General features: G+C 37.7%; 1 protein-coding gene across 1 annotated transcript in view; it reads left to right on the forward strand.

The window, feature by feature from the left end:
- Positions 1–22,628, forward strand: part of LOC109387321 (teneurin-1-like) — a 413,374-nt gene that overhangs the window by 372,511 nt on the left and 18,235 nt on the right. The window contains exons 8-9 of the mRNA XM_019651161.1: positions 16,226–16,425; positions 17,841–18,051. Of these exons, the coding sequence (XP_019506706.1) occupies positions 16,226–16,425; positions 17,841–18,051 (411 nt within the window). The remainder of the gene's footprint in view (positions 1–16,225; positions 16,426–17,840; positions 18,052–22,628) is intronic.

Consider the following 22,628-nt stretch of genomic DNA (forward strand, 5'->3'; position numbering starts at 1 on the left):
ATGTGGAATGAAGTGGGCGGGCATCGGGAGGCCACTATGGCACGGGGCAAGCACTATGGGCAGTCTATCTGAAGTGTACCTGGCGTATAAGATGACCCCCCACTTGGAGGCATATTTTTCAGGGCCAAAAAATCGTCTTATATGCCGGCAAATACAGCACATCCCCCATAAAGCACAAGTAGGCATCCAAAACCATTTGGACAGGCTCCCAAAATATGGGATCCTTTGTCCCTGCCAGTCACCTTGGAACACGCCCCTTCTTCCAATCCAAAAGCCAGGAACTGAACATTACCATCTGGTGCAGGACCTGAGGGCAGTAAACCAGGCAACAGTCACTCTACACCCAGTTGTTACCAACCCATATACTCTTCTGAGCCTCATCCCAGCTGAAGCAACCCACTTCTCCTGTCTGGACCTCAAGGACGCCTTCTTTTGTATTCGTCTGGACTCACAGAGCCAGCCACTCTTTGCCTTCCAATGGGAAAACCCTAAAAACGGGGATAAAGGCCAGCTGACATGGATAAGGCTACCACAAACCTTCAAGAACTCCCCAACCATTTTCAGGGTCGCCTTAGCTTTGGTCCTAAAGCATTTTTCAGACAGTCAAACCGGCTGCATACTGCTCCAATATGTAGATGACCTCTTGCTAGCTGGGAAGAGCTATAATAATTACACGCAGGGTACATATCACATCCTTAAACTCTTGTGGGAAACAGGCTACAAGGTCTCCAAGAAAAAGGCTCAGCTATGCCAAGACACGGTCAAATACCTTGGTTTCCACCTGTCACAAGGACTACGCCAGATCGGTCCAGAAAGAAAAGAGTTGGTATATACCATCCCGGTCCCCATGACTCAGAAACAGATCCGCAAATTCTTAGGGGCGGCAGGCTTCTGTGGGATCTGGATCCCCAACTTCTCCACGATGGCCAAACCCCTCCACAAAGCCACAAAGGGCACTGAACATGAAACTTTTCTGTGGGAGTCTCTGCAACAAAAGGCTTTTATGAGCTTAAATGGGCTCTCACTCATGCCATTGGCCTAGGGCTCCTGGACATCACCAAGCCTTTCTTCCTCTACATACATGAACATACTGGAATGGCAGTAGGAGTCCTTACCCAACTGCTAGGGGATTGGCACCGGCCAGTAGCTTACCTCTCAAAACAACTCGACTCAGTGGCATTAGGATGGCCACCTTGCCTGAGGGCACTCGCAGCAACAGGTCTCCTCGTGTCTGAGGCTGACAAGCTGACCCTGGGTCAGGAATTAACTATCCAGGCTCCGCAATTCGTCTGAGCCCTGTTAGATCATAAGGAACACTATTGGCTTACTAACTCCCGGATTGCCAAGTACCAAGGGATACTGTGTGAAAACCCACGGGGACGCCTTGAGATAGTACGGACCTTCAACCTGGCCACTTTACTGCCTGTAAGGCCTGGGCCCCCAGACCATAACTGCATCGAAATCATGGTTGAAGTCTTCTCCAGGAGGCTGGACCTGACTGACCAACCTCTTACAGACCCCGATGGAAGTGAAACTCCACCCACAGGGGACCTCAGCACAAAAGGCGGAGCTCGTGGCCCTGACTCTGGCCCTTGAGCTATCAGCTGGGGTAAGAGCCAATATTTACACCAACTCTAAGTATGCCTTCATTGCCCTCCATGTTCATGGGCCTTTATACAAGGAAAAGGGATTAATCAATTCAGGAGGGAAGGAGATCAAATATGGACAAGAGATTCTAGATCCCCTAGAAGCAGTATGGGCACCCAAGAAGGTAGCAGTCATACACTGTAGGGGCCACCAAAAAGGTGACACCATCGCAGCCCGAGGCAATTGCAAGGCAGACCAAACAGCCAAGTTAGCTGAGGCCGAAGAAACCCTTGAACCTCCAACGTTAACAGCCTCTCTCTTTCACAGACCTTTTGGCTGAGTGGGATCCCAAATATTCCCACCAAAAAGAGGCCTCATTCAAGACTGAAAGGGGAATCGGTCTCAAAATTCCCAAAAGATGGTGGGAATTTCGAGACAGCCATATTATCATACCAGGAACCCTAGCCCTGGCCTTCATCAAGCAATTCCATCAACAGACCCATTTTGGTCGAACCGCCCTAGAAACAACCCTCAGTAGATACTTCTACATACCCAACTCTCCAGTATCTCACAAGTAGTCTGTGAACAATGCCTTGTTTGTGTTCGCAACACCCACATCAAGGGCCGACCCTACCCCTAGGGGTCCAACATACTGGCAGTGCCCCATTTGAAGACCTCACAATAGATTTCACTGAGATGCCACACTCCAGAGGTCTTAAATATCTCTTAGTATTTGCATGCACCTACTCGGGTTGGGTAGAAGCCTTCCCCCCACCCTGGACAGAAAAGGCATGGGAAGTCACATGGCTATTACTGCAGGAAATAGTTCCTTGCTTTGAGCTGCCACTCTCAATAAGCTCTGACAATGACCCAACCTTTATTACTGAAATAATCCAGCTCTGGTCCAAGCTCCTCTGCATCACTTGGAAGCTGCATACAGCCTATTGCCCACAGAGCTCAGGACAAGTAGAATGCATGAATCGAACCCTCAAGTCCCACCTAAAAAAACTGTGCCATGGGACACACCTCTATTGGGACAAGGCCCTTCCAATAGGGCTCCTGAGAATACGCTCAGCTCCTACCAAGAAGATGGGCCTTTCCCTTTATGAAGTCCTATACGGAAAGCCACCTCCACTCATTAGAGGCCTCCGAGGGGACCTTAAAGAAATAGGAGACCTAACCTTAAGACAACAGCTTGAAGTGATAGGGTCTACCCTACAGAACCCCATCAGCTTAACAACTGAAGTTCATCCCTTTAAGCCTGGGGATTCAGCTTGGTTAAGGAATGCAATCTCCAGCCCTTAAAACCCCTGGGGATGGGCCCCTTTACTGTCATTTTGTCTACCCCCATGGCAATCAAGGTTGCAGAGATCGCCCCATGGATACTCCACAGCAGATTGAAAGCTGCGGCTGCTAGCTGGAACTGCACCTCTGACCCCTCCGAGCCCCTCAAGATCACTCTCCAGAGGAACATGACCAGTGGTGTTACCAGTCCTTAGGAGAAATCATCATCCCTGCTTTGATCACACCGGAAGCTGACCAATCCACGTGCGGCCAAAGCTTGAGGAATTCTTCCTTGCAAGATGCTTATCCCAAGGACTCTAATCTTTACCCTCACCCTTTTCTTTTCAGTCAGAGATGGTATCACCACCTCGTGCCCTAAATCATGCTTCGAGTCCTTTTCACTATAAACATCTCAGGTTACAGGCTGTTCTGGAAATAATCACCAATGAAACTGCGACCACTTTAGAGCTCCTCGCTACCCAACAGACCCAGATGTGGGCTGCTATTTATCAGAGCTGCCTAGCACCGAACTACTTACTGGCTGAAGAGGGTGGCGTCTGTGGCAAATTCAATCAGTCAGACTGTTGTCTGCAGATTGATGACACTGGCAAAGCCGTCTCCGCCATTGCCACGAATATTAGAAAAACTTGCCCATATCCCAGTTCAAAAATGAATGGGATGGGACCCTGAAAGCCTCTTTGGAGGATGGGTCTCCACCCTCGGGGGATTTAAAGCGTTCATTGGAATCATCCTACTGCTCCTTGGAGCATGCTTCCTTTACCCTGCACTCTCCCCTTGTCATTCACCCCACCTCTTCCCTCACAGAGGCCATTGTAGAACGTAAAACTGCTGCTAAGGTCATCATGTTATGAAAGCACCAACCCCTAGATCAACAGCCCGTCAAAGGAGATGATGCTCTCTAACCCACGTATGGGTTTGAGCATCAAAAGGGAGAATGTGACAGGGAGCCCTAGACAAGGGCTTTTTCAGACCACATGGACACCAAGACTTTCATGTTTAACATTTCCTAATTCCTATCTCACCTGGGAGCCAGTCAGGAACTGGCACAAGGCCGCATATCCTAATAAGGAATCTTAGCTGCTAACCCAGAGACCTCACGGTATATAGCTCCAAGTAATGTTCGGATCGGGGTTCAGCCTCTGGATATGAATCTGCTGAGCCGCTGCTGGCATCAATAAATGTTGCTTTCTGCCCTGAGCCTTGGTGTCCCGTCTCTCTGTCCAAGTATCCCACAACAAAAGTGGAACTGGATCATTTTATTCTTTGTTTCTTTTTTTCAAAAGAGGAGAGGCTTGTGCTTGTTTGAAGACAATAAGAAACCAATAGAAAGAGAGACATTGAGGATGTTACTAAGAAAGGAATTTGTGAAACGATCAAAGTCTCTGGGATTGAGAGAAGAGGAAGGAGGAGCCTCAGAGATAAACTGAGAAACCAAATTATGGGTATATCACACACTGAGTATGAAAGTGGCATTTTCATATTGTGGAAATCAGAGGTTGAAGTTCAAAAAGAGGGCACAATAAGTGTTCAATAAATGCTACCATCTATTGGGTTGTTGGAAAAGCCATGACATATTTTCTCTGTTTTTCAAAGGTCATTCATTTACATAAAGAACAAAGATCAATCAATGATATATTGACAATTTTGTTCAATAACCTTTTGCCATCTTTCAGTGAGCTTCATAATTCTTCGTTTATAGAAGGACCTGTCTCTATTTGCAAAAAACTGAACAAGGTGCTGATTTACAGCCTCATCTGAATTGAATGTTATACCACGCAAGGAGTTTTGAAGAGAGCAAAACAAGTGGAAGTCTGATGGTGCAAGGTCAGGCAAATACGGTGGGTGTGGCAACACATCCCATCCAAGCTCCAATAATTTTTGACGGGTGATCGAACTTGTGTGTGGTCTCATGTTGTTGCGATGGGACACAACTCCTTTACAATTAACATGTTTCTGGATGGTGGATTTGTTCAAACTGTGCAATTGCCGACAGGACACAATTTGAATTGATTGTTTGGTTCCTTGGTAGGAGCTTGAAAAACACGACATCTTTAAAATCCCACCACACTGAGAGCATAACCTTCCTCTGAAGAATGTCTGCTTTCGATGTCATTTGAGGCGAATCATCACGTCGGGACCAAGACCGTTTGCACACCACATTGTTGTAAATAATCCACTTCTCAGCACCAGTTTTCAGTCACTTCAAAAAAGGATCGTTTTCCTCATGTTTAATGAGCATATTGCAGATGTTTATATGCATCATCAAATGAACTTCTTTGAGTTCATGCAGAACCCAAATATCGAGCTTGCTTAAGTATTCCCGCTTTTTCAGGTGGTCATGAATGCTTGAATGATGGATGTTCAATGTTTCTGCAGTCTCTCATGTTGTGTAACATGGGTTTGACTTGATCAATGCCTTTATTTTGTAGTCATCAACCTTGGTGGGCCTCCCTGATCGAGGAGTGCCACTGAGATCAAAATCACCAGCACTGAATTTTGTGAACCATCATTGGCACTGATGATCTTGTAGAGCATTGTCACCATAAACTTTATGCAACTTTTCACAAGCTTGATGCACGTTCTTCCCTTTATGGAAGTAAAACAGTAAAATATGGCAAAAATGCACAGTTTGGTCTTCCATCTTCAACTTGTAAAATCTCCAAATCTCAACCAAATCACTCAATTTTTTTTAGGTTGAAGCTAGAGCTGTCAGCTATCAAATGTCATAGCAATAACATAGATGCAAATGGCTCTAGTACTTCCAAAAATGAACTAGTACCATACGTTGCAAACATGCATCATGACTTTTCCGACAAACCAATACTATAATTATTATTACTATTGTTATTATTACTACTGTCTGTAATGAATTTTGTTTGTGAGAAGTTTTAATATGAAATTGTTAATGGTTCAAGTTTCATGTGCCCAGTGCTTCAAAGGCCAAAACTCAAAATGTCATGGTTTGTTCAAGAAGGAGTCAACTGGCAAGATGGGAGACCTAATGGTGCCTAAAATCAATTTTAAGAGAGCTCAGAATCAGGCTTCTTTTGTGTCAAGGGAAGGGAGAATGGGTGGGGCAAGAGGTGAGATCCAAGAAAGAGCACAACAATCTCCAAATCTCTTTGTTCCCAGTGATCCTAGATGTTCTTGACCCCCTCTAATCTGAGTCTGGTGGAGATACCTGTAAATCTATGATAAATACTCATGGCTTTGTATATATTTTCCCACCTATTCAGGAGGCTAGTTTTGCAGAATTCCTCTCTTCAGTTAGCATATCTACAAACATCTATCTAAAGGCCTAGAAGAAATGCAGGCTAGAATTTATGTAAGAGTCAGACAGGAGGAAGCAGAAGCATTCTACCCTTTTACAATATTATTGAAGACATTCTGGGTTTCAAAAAATTAGAAATTAAAAGCTGTAGCAATATGACACGTCATGAGAACTGGTGCCTATTCTGGCTGCTTCTCTTTACCGAGGCTTGGCATAAGAAGACATACAACCCTCTCATTAATCTCAAGTATGGGACAAGTGGTGCATAATGCAATTGTTTTTTCTTAAATGTCCAGTAAGTTGATGTCAAGAATTTAGACAGATGTGACTGCCCTGCCCCTGGGGACCCATTCTAAGACAGAAAAGGAGAAGCTGGATAAATTGAGCTATGACCAGCCCTCCTGCCACCATCCCAAAGTCCAGAAGGACTTGATTGTATTGTATAATAACCTACATATAACAAATATCTAGCATTGTATAAAATATGGAAAATAGGCACCCCTACTGTGTACTACCAATTACATGTTCTAAAAGGTGACCTTCCAAAAAACACTTGGAAACATATCAACACTCTCATGACAGTGCATGATAGTGTATGTATGTATGTGTGTGGACTGTACATGTCAATACATAACTTCAAACTATTTTTTGTAACACCTTTGTTGAGATATAGTTTACATACTATATAATTTACCAATTTAAAGTGTATGATTCAATGACTTAGTATATTCAAAGTTGTGTAGCTATCACCACTATTTAATTCTAGAACATTTCATCATACCAAAAAGATGCCTCATTGTCTTGTCAGATTCCATATCCCCACCTCTCCTAAGCCCCTGGCAACCACCAGTCTATTTTATGTTTTTATATATTTGCTTATTTGTATATCTCATATAATGTGTAGCCTTTGTGCCTGGCTTCTTTCATTTTGCATAATGTTTTCAAGGTTTGCCCATGTTGCAGCATGTATCAGTACTTTGTTTCTTTTTATGACTGAATAATATTCCATTGTATAGGTTACCACCTTTCGTTTATCTATTCACCAGTTGATAGATGTTTTATGGGTTTCCCCTTTTTTGAATAATGCTGCTATGAACATTTGTGTAAAAATTTTTGTTAAAACATCTCGTTTTCAATTTTGGTGGGTATATACTAAAATGTGGAATGGCTAGTTCATGTAGTAATAATGTTTAACTTTTTAAAGAATTGCCAAAATGTATTCCAAAGAAGTTGCATCATTTTATATTTCTACTAGTGAAACAGGGCCTGGTTGGCACCCCCATAGTACAGGCCTCTCCACGTCCCTGGCCTCACCTTTCCTTGACCTATACCTATAGCTTTAACAATAGATCATCCTTCTGCAGCTTGAATTTGGAATGTCTCCTGTCCCACCCAGTTCTCTGTTTTAAAAAATAACCCTGAAACTTATGATTGATCACAATCTTAATGGTATACCAGGCTAATCCCATCATTGTTCCTGGGTTGCTGACTCCACCAGAGAATCATGTGGCTAGAAGGAAGGCTCCATGCAGACTCCTGGAACCACCACGTAGCCTCTGGAGGAACACCCAGATTTTCCCTTAAAAACCCCAAGCTGGTCTGAGAATGTTAAGACAGTTTTTGGAGGTGTTAACTTGCTGCCTTCTCAGACTACCAGTGCATTGATAATAAATGCTTATTCTATGACCCAACTCCTGTGTCAGCTGAGTGCTGCTGGACTCGTTTGGCCTCTGGTTTCACTAAAAGTTGTTATTGTCTATGGTTTTTCTTTTAGCCATCCTCATGTGTGTGAAATGGTATCTCACTGTGGTTTTAATTTGCATGTCCTTGTTAACTAATGATGTTGAGCTTCTTTTCCTGTGCTTATTGGCCATTTGTATGTCTTCTTCCAAGAAGTGTCTATTCAGATCCTTTGCCCATTTTTCAATTGGTTTGTCTATTTTTTGTTTGATGTGAGGCTTCTTAATGTATTCTAGATGCAAGTGCTTATCCGATATGTGACTGACAAATACTTTCTCCCATTCTGTGGGAGAAAAAGGCTGTCTCTCACTTTCTTGATGGTGTCCTCTGAAGCACAAAAGTTTTTAATTTTAATGAAGTCCTAATTATCTATTTTTTTCTTTTGTTGTATGTGCTTTGGAAGTCATGCCTAAGAAACTATTGCCAAATCTAAGATTACAAATATTTATGCCTATGTTTTCATCTGAGAGATGTTAGGGTTAGTCCTTAAATTTAGATATTTAGTCTATTTTGAGTTAATTTTTGTGTATAGTGTGATTGAATAGCTCAACTTCACTTTTTTTGCTTGTGGATATCCAGTTATCTATCACCAATTGTTGAAAAGACTAATCTTTCCTCTGTTGAATTTTCTTGGTGTCCTTGTTAGAAAAATCAATTGACCATAAATGTGATGTTTCATTCCTTGACTCTCAATTCTATCCCACTGATCTATATATCTATTGTAATGTCAGTATCACCAGCCTTGATTACTGTAGCTTTGTAATAAGTTTTGAAATCAGGAAGTGTGAGACCTTCCACTTTTTTAAAGATTCTTTTAGTTTTTGTGGGTCTCTTGCATTTCTGTATGAATTTTTGCTCAACCTGTCTATTTCTGCAAAAGTGACAAACAGAATTTTAATTGGGATTGCATTCAAACCGTAGATCAATGTGGGATTATTGCCATCTTTATAATCGTAAATCTTTTGATTCATTAACATGGATGTCTTTCCACTTATTTTAGGTCTTCTTTAGTTTCTTTCAATGATGTGTTGCATTTCTCAGTGTACAAGTCTTATAACTTATTTTATTAAATGTATCCCTAAGTTTTAAAAAATTTTTGGTATTATAAATGAAAATTATTTCCTTAATTTTATTTTTGGATTTTTCATTGCATGTGTCCATATGTATTCATTAATTTTTTAATATTATTTTTGCAAATGGCAGTATGTTTAAGAAAGTATCTTATTTCATGTTGACCCATATCTCTGAGTAAATGTTTGAATATATAACAATGTGATGATAAATTTGAGTTTTATATCAATTCTAGTTTTCACGAAGGAAATTCAAAGAGATTGGCTACTTCATGTACCATTGGTAATCAGCATACTGAGATTCTATGAACATAATTTTTATTTCACTTTGTGAGATTGTATATCAAGTCAGGAGAGCCTTAAATTTAGAAAATAATTTTTGTGAATACTGTACTATTTACTGGTCAATAGACCACACCAGAAGAATGGGGAAATATTAAAGTTTTTTTAGGGAATGTAGAAGTTCTTGCAATGAAATTTAAAGAAATCCTTCTAAAAGGGGTATTATGTCTTTTAAATTATATGTTCAACAAACAGATATACAGAGTCAAAATTAGTCCTATAATTAAGAGTAAGATTTTAACAATGCCATTTCACTTCTGCCTGAGAAGATGCATGCAAACTAGATAAGCTTCTATCCTGGAATTTGAAGTATTTCAGTGTACGTACCTAACTGTTTACACTTGCACAGTAATGTATTTCTCAAGTGTAGGATTAGTTAATGAACTTTTCTATACAATCACCTATCTATTATCAGTGTCAGTAAGTCAGAGGGATTTTATTTCTAAACACATTTTATTCACAGTTAATTCACAAAAGTCTGTGTGTGCAGATTATTTCAATTCTTCCTCCCATAAAATCTTGTGTCTCTGACCCAGTCCTTCCATGGGAGAATCAGTACCTTTTTCATATTAGGCAGATTCTGGGTGTTTCTTGTTACTCATAGCTGAGTGTAATCCCTCAATGACTTCAATTATCTTTGGTTGTATGCGATTAAAATTGTTTTTTTCCTCTAATAAATGCTTCTGTACTTAAAAAAATCTTGTACTGAAGTGTCAAAATAAATGATCATTACTAAATAAATTATCAACATTACTATTTTTTTAATTAATGCATATAGTATTTACCAAATGCCTACAATGTACAAGGTTCACTCTTCCTTTTCTTTCTCTTGTCTACTCCTGGGTTATATAATGGATATAAAAAGCATGTGTTATACACATTTGGAAAATTTGTTGTTAAGAATTAAAAGTTGAATACACATTTTTCTTCAACAGTTCATATAAGGAAAATTATGCAAGGATACATAGATGCAAAGAATAGGTTTTCAATGTCCCCTTTTCATCTCTTCACAGCTTTCAATCATAGAAAATAAGGGTTGATTTCACCTCCCCATTTTGCTCCAAACACTGATAGTCTAAATTTCACAAAGACTTGTTACTGTGAAACAATTATTATATCTGAAGGAATGCAAAGAAAATGAGACACTTAAATTATGAGACACACACTAGGACTAATTTAGGTGAAAGGCCATACCAAAGACACTTGATTAAGTTTTCTTGAAGATTTTGAATGTGCTATTGGATGAAGTGAAAGGCAAATATAATCTTAAGGTGTATTTCTTTTTCATATCTTTGGACAACATTCCCTTTAAGTATCTTCTTAGCTTAGATACTTTTTTATGAAATTTCCACATGTTTTCAAAAGACTAATAAGATTGCTGTTAGGAGCAACACCACAGCCTTTAACCCTAGTCATTTTTGTACAAGAACCTGATAGTGCAATATTTTTAATGACCACATGTCAGTATTTTCTACTAATATCCTACTGAGTTTTGCACAGAATCATTGTATGCAGCATGTCTAACTATATTAAGTAGAAAAAAAGAAATGTATATGCCCAGAATATAGTTAATCATGTTATTAGTTTTCAGGTATGTGTCTGAGTCTAGATATAACGAAGCCTTGGTTTAGTCAATACAGCCACTGCACGCATTGCCTGTCACTAATTCCAGGCCTCTGTATTTACCTTCCAAGTAGCTTGACCTTTTCCTCTTGAACTAAACAACCATCAGTTATTTTGCCATCTTTCAACACAGCTGTCTGCCATTGTTTTTTTTCTCCCGCTTAGCACTTGATGCCTGTGCCTATAGAGTATTTAGTTCAAACTAAATTTGTGGATATTGATGAGACTGTGGTAACTATAGTACCACAAAGTTTGATATAATCCATGGCTCTCTGCTCTTCATCTTGGATTTGTGCAAGAAATTGTTCCGTAACTGGAGAGAATATGGTAATCCTCGGCCTTCTGATATGCTTCAGTAAAATAAGTGATTAAATGACAATCAAAACATGGATATTACAAAAACTGTACCTTAGTGCTATATTTTAACTCTGCTACTGCCAATTTGCAAATGAAGTATCAGAGTCAATGTTTAGTTTGGCCAAAATTATTCAACTTACCTATATTGATGCAGAATTTCCTCATAAAATCACCTTACATAATGTTTTCCTGCACATAGTTTCTTCCTGTTTAGTTTCCTACTTTGAGCTACATCAAGAAAAATAATGAAATAATAAAGAAACTAATAATTACTGCATTGTAATCTGTAACTAATTTTAAGAGAAGATAAAATAGAAAAGGCTATTTAGTGATAGAGACTGCTAATAGAAAAATATCTTCCTTTCTGATGCACTATGCTCTAAAAGGTTAGAGGCTGAGAAATTTTCCATCTGCAGGCTGTGAAAATTTCTCTTCTCTAATACCAAATCACTGCAACTAGCTTGCTTTGCTGTTTTTATTTAAATTATTGTCCATAGGTTTATTCATGGTGTCTTGTCTCATCACCTACCTTGTATTAACTATGATGGAAGCTCTCAAAGGATAAGACCATCTTCTGTTAAAATTATTTTTATAAATGTCTTATGATTATATGCTTCGGATATTTAGTAATGCTAGAACCAGCAAACTCCAACAACATAACTTCATGAGTTTCTTTTGTTTTTTGTTTTGTTTTATTAGCTGAGCCATCCTGCCACCTCTTGGCAGCTCAGTGGCAGCTACGTTCAGGCCGGGAATTGAACCGGCGACCCTGTTGCTCAGAGCTCGCACTCTTGAGCGAGCTCTTAACCAACTGAGCCATTCGGCCAGCTCTTCATCAGCTTCTTTTGATTTAGTGAATAACATTTAAGTAGCCCCATTATGTAGTATATGACACTATAAAGTGCTGAAGGAAGAGATGGTGTAGCATTTGGTAAGGCTCATATATAAAGGTTAATGTCTATCAGCCAGTTTTGCCTTGATTTTTTAAAAAATGACGGTGTCTGTATTCGTTAATGGCTGTTCATAGCAACTTTCAAATAGTGTTTGCTAAACCTAAAACGTTTTAAATTGTTTTATATTTACAATATTTTTTGCATGACCAAATGATTCTTGTTAAGACGTGGTAAAAGCTTCTAATGAGGATAGCAGTTAAACAATGTGAGCATTAAGTTGAGAACAGAAGTGTCCACATAAATATGGTCTCTTAATTGCCTGCTCATTGAAGACCTTTGTCTGCTCCAGGACATTAAGAGGTAAATGTATATTCAGCCCTTTGGGGACTAAACTGTTCTGTCTCACATGGAAAAAAGTAAGTTACAGTGAAAAATAAGGTCCTCAGCTGGTCATTCATAATCTCAAAGGGCATATTTTATTATAAATGTCAATTTCACAAAACTATGTGTCCTATAATACATAATTATGTTCAAAATTGCATTTGAAATCTATTATTAATAGTTAAGAGTTAACATTCTTAAAATAGTTATTACTTTTGGCCTTAACACAAAAACCAATAATGGAGGTATTTTAGGAAGTTAGAAGCTGTAAGGCATTGGCCTCTCAATAAAGCCACTGCAGGTGTGTTCCTTAATGGGCTGTTAATTTTATAGCAGGTGAACACAAAGGACAGAGAACATGTGTGATTTTAAACTGTGTTTGGTGTGAAGGAGTTGATAACTGAAAAATACAAAGGCGGGGTGAAATGAGGCCAAATTGAATTTCCCTTCCTGAGGTGTAATCCCCCTGCTTAAAATCAAGGCAGTCCTCTTGTATCCCTTTTCTCCCCACCACCACATAACAAAGAATTCCACAGAAATATATATTAAACTAACACATCAGAAATCATTAAACAATATGGCCATAAATAATAAAGGTCCAATTGTCCAAAATCAACATTGTTCCACACAAACCAGCTCCTTCTAGGTTTCTTGTTTTTTGATACCAGCACGAAGTCACCCAAACTTACAATCATTGGGCCAGTTTTGACCTTCCCCTAGCCCCCACACCTAGTGTCTCAGTGTCCTAAAAACTTTGCCTCACGGTGTTTGGGTTGTGCACCACTCAACATGGGCATTAATGGGAACTTGCTAGAAATATCCATCCCCAGACCTACAGAATCATAATTTCCATTTTAACAAGACCTCCTTCTTATGCCCATGCAAGTTTAAAGAGCTCTTCCCTTACATTGTCTTCCTTCTTTTTTTTTCTTTCCTTGCTGAGGAAATACCTTTTATATTATTATAAATAACTCTCTTTGTATTATATGTATATATATTTTTTGTAAAAGCATGTAATTCAATTTTACTTTTTGATTCAGAATGATGGTTCTTACCTTTTAACACAAGTACTTAGCTCATTATTCTTCAATTATAGATATAGATATATGAAATTTATCTTTTGTTGTTTTCTAATTAATCTTTCTAGTCTGTGTCTTCCCTTTCTTGCTTTCACTTAGATAAATTATTTTTTCTCAGTATTATTTTCTCTATGCTAGTTCAAAAATAATTTTTCATTATTTACACTTGAAATTACAATAAGATTTTTAAAATTTATGATAATCTAAAATTAATTGATATTTGTACCATTCTTCAGGATGATCCAGTTTTCATCCTTCCCAGATAACATGTGATTGTTTTTAAACTTTATTGAGGAATGATTGAGAAGTATAATTGTATATATTTAAAGTATACAATGTGATGGTTTCATATACATATACATTGTAGAGTGATTATCAAGATCAAGATAATTAACACATCTATCACCTCACATAGTTAACATAGTCAACTCTTTTTGTGTGTATGGTGAGACTGTTTAAGATCTACTCACAGCAACTTTCAAGTATAAAATGACATATTAACTATAGTCACCATGCTATACATTAGATCCTCAGAACTTCTTATAACTGAAAATTTGTACCTTTTCACTTACATCACCCGATTTGAACCTCCCTCCAGCCCTGGCACCCACCATTCTATTCTCTGTTTCTATAAAATCAGTTTTGTTTTGTTTTGTTTTGTTTTAAATTCTACATATAAGTGATACAATACAGTATTGTTCTTTGTCTGGCTTATTTCACTTGGTATAATGCCCTCCAAATTTGCAGGATTCCCTTTCCTTTCATGGCTGAATAATATTCCACTTTTTGTATGTGTGTATATATCACATTTTTTATTTATTCACCCACCTAAGATATTTAGGTTGCCTCCATATCTTGGCTATTATGGATAATGTTGCAATGAACATGGATATGCAAATATGTCTTCGGGATCCTTATTTCAATTCCATCAGATAAATACCCAAGAGTGGTATTGCTGGGTCATATGGTAGTTTATTTTTTAATTTTTTGAGGAAACGCTGTACTATTTTCTAAAATGTCTGTAGAATTTTCCTTCCCAACAACAGAGTGTAAGGCTTCACTTTTCTCTACATTCTCGCCAACATGTGTTATCTTTTGTCTCTTTGATAACAACCAGCCTAACAGGTGTGAGTTGGTATCACATTGTGGTTTTGATTTGCATTTTTCCAATGATTTTTAGTGCTGTTGAGCACCTTTTCGTATACCTATTGATCATTTGTATGTCTTCTTTGGAAAAATATCTATTCAGGTCCTTTGCCCATTTTTTATTTGAATTATTTGCTTCTTGCAATTGAAATATATGAGTTTTAATATATTTTGGATATTAAACCTTTTTCAGATATATAATTTGATAACATTTTCTTCTGTTCTGTGGGTTACTTTTTCATTTTATTGATTATTTTTCCCTTTGCTGTGCATAAGCTCTTTGGTTTGATTTAATCCCACTTGTTTATTTTGCAGTTGAATAGAATGTACTTTTTCCACATGAGCTGTTGAACCCACCCTAAATTTAAACCTTCATGTAACTTCACCTGGATTATTGACCCATAATTTCTATATCATTCTTGTGTCTCCTTGCTCTAAATCATCTTACCTTATTCATTAAGGCTAGCCTTTCTAATGTACCCAAGTCTGTCCTCTCTTCTTAAAAAATGTAATGGCTTTCCATTCTTTAGTAAATAAACACTTTAGGACTGACACTCAAGGCCTTATTAATCCGATGCCATTTTTCCCCTCTAGCTCTACCTCCAACTGCTCCTCTCTATATACACTTAAGCTTTTCTCTCCTCTTGTTTTGGTTCAAGGTGTCTCTTCCATGTAGAACCTTCCCAACAGCTCTGTTGAAATTATTTCCCTCTTCTAAGGCCATATTTTATACCACTTCCCCAAAAATACCCTTTTCTGATTCATTCATTGATTGAATAAATATGTACTGATCACATACTGTTTTCCTACATTCTTGTACTTACTTGGAATAAAGCAATGAACAAAATAGCCACAGCCTCATGGAGTATATATTGTATTAAAAATAAACAGGCAATGAACAGTAAATAAGTACAACAGGTTGTATGTTAGGTGGGGATAAGTGCTAAGGGATAAAGTTAGAGCAAGATAAAGGGGGTAGAGAAAGCTAGGAATGAGGAGTATCTACCAACCAAATACCTTTCCTTCACTTGAACAACCAGATTACTTATTTTCCTTTACAATGTGGTTATTTGTGCACTTGTCATATTTTATCTCTTACATTCAAAGCTCCTTGAGACTAAGAACTGCATCTTACTCATCTTTGTATCTCCTCCAGCTTCCAAGACAGGGTTCAGTAAATAATGGTTAAAATTATGGAAATACATGTAATAGTAGTTTAATAGAAAGAGAGACTGATATAGTGGTTTGTTAAAGAGGGCTCCTTGAAAGATATTTAATTTGGGTAAAGCCTTGATAAATGGGTGGTGTGGGGAGGAAGAAAAAGCTGAGTAAGTAAGTCATTTTGATATATCTGTCCTTGAAAGACCAAAACCCATTGCTTTATAAATTAAGATTAATGTTATTTGTAATTTTCTTTACTTTTAAAACCAGTGTTTCAGAAGGGACGGGCAATAGACACCGGAGAAGTTGACATTGGTGCACAGGTCATGCAAACCATTCCACCTGGCTTATTCTGGCGTTTCCAGATTACTATCCACCATCCAATATATCTGAAATTCAATATTTCTTTGGCCAAGGACTCTCTGCTGGGAATTTATGGCAGAAGAAACATTCCGCCTACACACACTCAGGTATTTGACATTATAGGTATTTTTTTTACCCTTTTAGAGGGTGTTGGAATGACAAGTCCAGGGTTTGTGATTTGCAATGTGTGTGGGAGTCAAAGGTGAAGGCAAACCATCTTTGTAATGAGCAAATATCCAGAATTATCATGCTCAAGCAAATGAAAAAAAATGGCATTGAGAAATAATGAATCAAATTTAGCAGAGCAGATTCAAAAGAGGGAGTTTAAGAAAATATTCTTGAAACTTGGATTCTGCTTCCTGGAACATGATTATCATGAGCTTTTTTAGCCCCTTCATCTTACTTAGTTTTGGTGCCCACACCCCTTTGCTAGTTTTATATACCCATGACCCCTTGTCCCAATAAAGGAATGCACATCAATAATGGAAATGAGTCAAAAAGGCAGGTTTTTTCTTACAGTTAGAAAATTTTCCTTGTTGTTAATAACTCATATATATAAAATCTCTATGGTTTATAAATTCCTTCTATAAACTTTAGCTACCTCATTTCTCTCATTTTCTTTTCTTTATCTCTTCCTTACATGAACCCATTTGGGGCCCTGCTCCATCTAAGAAGTAGCATAAGGAATCATAACCATCTGGGGCTTGCTTTGTTTTCAACAGATATAACTGTAGTCCAAACTTTAACTTCTGGGTCAGACTAAGCAGGGAATTAGAATGACATTCAAATGTGACTCTTAAAAACAATGTTCAAGGATACATGCATGTGCTTGACCACTGATTAGGAATTAAACAGAAGGTATCTTTTGAATATTTAAATATGCTACTACAAAAATAGTAAATTATGATGAATATTCTCAAATTGTTGACTGTTTGTTTGTTTTAAAAACTATTAAACTCTAATTTACAGGGAAGATCATGGTAACATTTCTGAGAGGAATGTGTGATTTTAAGTATCTTCTATCAGGTACTTTAGTAAAATATCAAGATTCTCTTGCATAATACTAAACAAGATTTAAAAAAATTTTTTTGGTCTATTTACTTTTCAACAACTATTTTGTTTTTTGTTTGTTTTTATTTATTTATTTATTTTTTTAGCTGTGCCATCCTGCCACCTGTTGGCAGCTCAGCGGCAACTCAGCTCGGGCCGGGCATCGAACTGCTGTTGCTCAGAGCTCACACCCTTGTGTGAGCTCTTAACCAACTGAGCCACTCGGCCGGCCTCCTCAACAAATATTTTGAATACCACAAGACTGAAAGGTTTATAATATTCATAAGTATAGTGGTTTCTTCCCCAGAATTAATATACTTTCAGGTTTAAATATACTTAAGAATGAATAACATCCTCTTCTGTTTTGCCCACCTCCAAAGCAAAGACTTATGAAATAGGGCAATTAAAGTTATACATGTTCGTCAGTCTAGAAGTAAAAATAGACTCATATTTGTGTTTGTATTTGTTTCAGTTTGATTTTGTAAAACTAATGGATGGGAAACAACTGGTCAAAGAAGACTCCAAGAGTTCTGATGACAGCCAGCAATCCCCTCAGAACCTGATCTTAACCTCACTTCAGGAGACAGGTTTCATAGAGTACATGGACCAAGGGCCTTGGTATCTAGCATTTTACAATGATGGAAAAAAGATGGAGCAAGTATTTTTGTTAACTACAGCAATTGGTAAGCTACCATGGCTATTCTTTTCAATTGACAGTATAATTCTAGAAAGACACAATCAGTGATTAAAGTGATACAGATGTTATTTAAGCTTATTGCTCATTCTGCCTTAAACTCATTATTCATGAGAGGTTACTATGAGAAAGGCTTATGTTGTTGTTGTCATTAATGTTGTTTAAATGCTGAGTAAGATTTTTAAAAAATGATTTTATTGAGGAATTGGGGAAAGGGAACAGTGTTGGGGAATTGGGGGAGGAGAAAAGCCAAGTTGTTGTCCTTCAATCTTAGTTGTGCAGGGCGCAGCTAGCTCAGCTCCCAAGTCCAGTTGCCATTCAGTTGCCTATTGGCAGCTGACATCCACTCAACTCCAGGTGCTGTGTTCAATCTTAGTTGCAGGTGGGCATAGCCCACCATCCCATGTGGGAGTCAAACTGGCACCCTTGTTGTTAGGAGCATGTGCTCTCACCAGCTGAGCCATCCTGCCACTTGTTGGCAGCTCAGTGACAGCTCAGCTCAGGTGCTGCTCACTGGCCCATGTGGGAATGGAACCGGCGACCCTGTTTCTCAGACCTCATGCTCTTAACCAACTGAGCCACTCGGCCGGCCTCTGATTAAGATTTTTTTAAATGCTCCATTATTTGCTGCTATTTTTGGATACTTGCTATGCACTGTTTTATATGTTTTCAGTAGAAATATATACTGTAATTACCTGGATAATATTGCTAAGCCTACATAGAACAACTTCAGGGAAGAAGGGAATAAGTAGGTGAAGCTCTGTTAATTCAAGATCAATTTTTGAAAAAGGAAAATAAAATAAACACCTTTTAAAATGGAAAAACTAACATCAGTTCCATTCTTCTTTAGAATGACTGATTTGAGAACCAACCATTAAGATTTCAAGAACAGTCTCAAAAGATAGTAACTTGGGTCATTCAAAACCGTTTTATTTTTTAGTCTAAAAATCATCACAATAGCTCTTCCAGGGTTCTCAGGGCCTTTTAAAATATGTTCTTTTTAATACAATGTCTTTACCCACTCTAATTTATGGTTCACCCTAGTTAATCAGAGACATCTCACTCTTGTCATTTTTTTGGTGAATTCATTCCCCTTGACCATTTATGTGAATAAAGCTGAGCTCTTTAGCAATTTTAAAGTCCTGAGGGTAAACAACTCATAGACACAGTATTTTATTGTGTGAATTTTCCTAAAACACCCATCTTTTAAAAGAAGAGAAAATATTTTACAGCTGTCAGTTTTCTATACAACTCTCACCACTTTATCCTTTAGTTAACCTGTTCAACCATATGCTTAGGAAGATGTGTTGACTGTTAATAGATATACCATCTGCTCTTTATATAACAATTATGTTATATTTTTTACCTGATGCTGAAGACCTTGAGACAGTAGAAAATGGTATTCCAGCCATAAGATTATCGAAAACTTTATTCTAAAGTAAGCAGAAAGGCAATAAAAATGCACTGATGATTTTTCCCCTGGAGAAAATCTCCACTGATTTTATATGCTCAAAAGTGAAAGTATACATTAACTTAGAAAATAATATTTTAAGTTGTGGAACTGTTTTGCTACTCACAAACTCATTGTGGCAGATTCAACATGTGCACCCCTCATGATATTTTCCTATCAAGGTCCAACTTTGATAATGCAAATGCCAATGAGTTATGAAAGGTTGAGTTTCTCCTAAGAAACTGAGCAATTAGAAGGTCTGAAATATTTGTGAAGATTTTCTCTCTTCCTGTTATCTTTACCCTAAAGCTTAAGTTAGAACATTAACCAAACTATTAACCTTTTAAGGAAAATCAACAGACCCAGAAACAGGCTTGAAGTTTTTTTTCTGTCCCTTACTTCCTAACAATAAAGAACCTAACTTTGAGATACAATTGTTATTATCCAGATATCAAGCTGTCACTTTCATATACAACGTACTTGTTTTTACCTTATGCATGTCAGTTTGTTTACTTTTCTGTTGTCTTTTAAGATCAGAAGAGAAACATTTCTCTTATAATTCCACTCAAAGGGAATCCAAGTAAATTTCTGAAAAAAATACACTTATATAAGTGATTTACTCTAAATTATCCCCATTAATTTTTTATGTTGTTATCATTTACTTCTTTATTTTTATTTTAAATTAAGGTTTGTTAGGATGAAATGCTTAGTAAAGTTTCATAGGTTTCAAGTGTACACTTCTGTAATACATCATCTATATATCACATTGTGCATTTACCACTCAGAGTCAGTTCTCCTTCCATCAACATATATTTGATCCCTTTACCCTCATCTACCACCCCCCTCACTCCTTACCCTCTGGTACTCACTAAACTCTGTCTGTGCCTATGAGTTTTTGTTTCTTTATTTGTTTGTCTTGTTCCTTTGTTGCTTTCAGTTTTATATACCACATACTAGTGAAATCATATGATTGTCGACTTTTTCTGTCTGACTTATTTAACTAAGCATAATAATCTCAAGATCTATCCATGTTGTCACAAATGGCACAATTTCATCTTATCTTATGGCAGAATAGTATTCTATTGTGTATACATACCAAATCTTCTCTATCCAATCATTTATTAAAGGACACTTTGGTTGTTTCATGTCTTGGCCACAGAAAATAAAGCTGCAATGAACATAGGAATGCATATATTTTTACGGATGAATGTTTTCAGATATTTTGGGTAGATACCCAGGAGAGGGATTGCTGGGTCATATGATAATTCTAATATTAATTTTTTGAGGAACGTCCACTCTGCCTTCCTTAGCAGCTGCACCAATCTGCATTCCCACCAACAGCATATAAGGGTTCCTTTTCCTTCACAGCCTCTCCAACACTTATTTTTTGTCTTGTTGATGATAGCCATTCTAACTAGTGTCAGGTGATATCTCATTATGGTTTTTATTTGCATTTCTCTGATGATTAATGATGTTGAGCATATTTTCATATGTCTATTGGCAATTTGTATGTCCTCTTTGGAGAAATATCTATTCAGATCCTCTGCCCATTTTGTAATTGGATTTTTTGTTGTTGTTGAGTTGTATGAGTTCCATATATATATATATATATATATATATATATATAATTTTTTTAAGCAGCACAAATTTATTATTTTTTAGTACAGTAGTTCAGAAGTCTGGCACTGGGCCAAAATCAAGGTGTCAGCAGAGCTACATTTCTTCCTGGAGGCTTTAAGGGAGAATGTCTTCTAGCCCTTTTTAGCTTCTAGAGGCTGCCCACATTTCTTGGCTCCTAGACCTCTTCCCCCATCTTCAAAACCACAAATGTTGGGTCGAATCCTTTTCATGCTGCCATATCTCTGGTTCTGTTGCTTCTTCCCTTTTCCACTTATAAGTGAACCATGATAATTACATTTTGATAACACTGAGCCAGGATAATCCCCGATCTTGAGGTCAGCTGATCAGCAAATATTTTGGATATTAGCTCCTTATGGGAAGTGTTGTTTGCAAAAAATCTTCTCCCACTTGGTTGGTTGCCTCTTTATTTTGTTGATGGTTTCTTTTACTGTGCAAAAGCTTTTTAGATTGATTTAGGGCCGGCCGAGTGGCTCCGTTGGTTAAGAGCTCGCTGAAGAGCTTGAGCTCTGAGCAACAGCGGTTCGAGTCCAGCCCGAGCTGAGCAGCCACTGAAAAAAAAAAAGATTGATTTAGCCACATTAATTTATTTTAGCTTTTACTTACCTTGCTTTTGAAGTCAAGTTCATAAAATCCTCTTTGAACCCAAGGTCCCTAAGTTTAGTACCTATCTTGTCTTCTATACAGTTTATTTGTTCAGGTCTTATGTTTAGGTCTTTGATCCATTTTGAGTTCATTTTGGTACACGGTGACAGATAGCAGTCTAGTTTCATTCTTTTACATGGGGTTTTCCAATGCTCCCAGCACCATTTATTGAAGAGGCTGTCTTTTCTCCATTGTATGTTTTTTATTTCTCTGTCAAAAATTATCTGTCCATATTTTTGTGTGTATTTCTGGGTTCTCAATTCTATTTCATTGGTCTCTGTGTCTGCTTTTCTACCAATACTATACTGATTTGATTATTGTTGCCCTGTAATACAAGCTGAAGTCAGGGAGTGTGATACTTCCACCATTGTTCTTTTTTCTTAGGATCGCAATGGCTATTTAGAGTCTTTGTGGTTCCATACAAATCTGATGATTTTTTTGTTCCTTTTCTTTAAAAAATGCCATTGGAATTTTAATGGTGATTGCATGAAATCTGTATATAGCTTTGGGTAATATGCCCTTTTTACCTATGTTGATTCTTTCAATCCATGAACAGGGAATGTCTTTGCACTTCTTTTTGTTGTTGTTATTAGTTTCATGTGTACAGAACAATGCAATAGTTATCCTTTTCACCCTCACAAAGTAACAACCCCCCTCCCCCCATCTATTGCCTTCCCACCCCCGCTATCATGCTTATCTATTACAATTCCATTGATTCCATTCACACTCTCTACTCCATGTCCCGTGACTATATGTATATATAATTATAGTTGACATACAATATTATTCAACATCAGCTTCAGAAAAACAGTGCAGTGGTCAGGCCTCTACAT

This window comes from Hipposideros armiger, unplaced genomic scaffold (assembly GCF_001890085.2).
Source record: "Hipposideros armiger isolate ML-2016 unplaced genomic scaffold, ASM189008v1 scaffold_153, whole genome shotgun sequence".
NCBI classification, from domain to species: domain Eukaryota; kingdom Metazoa; phylum Chordata; class Mammalia; order Chiroptera; family Hipposideridae; genus Hipposideros; species Hipposideros armiger.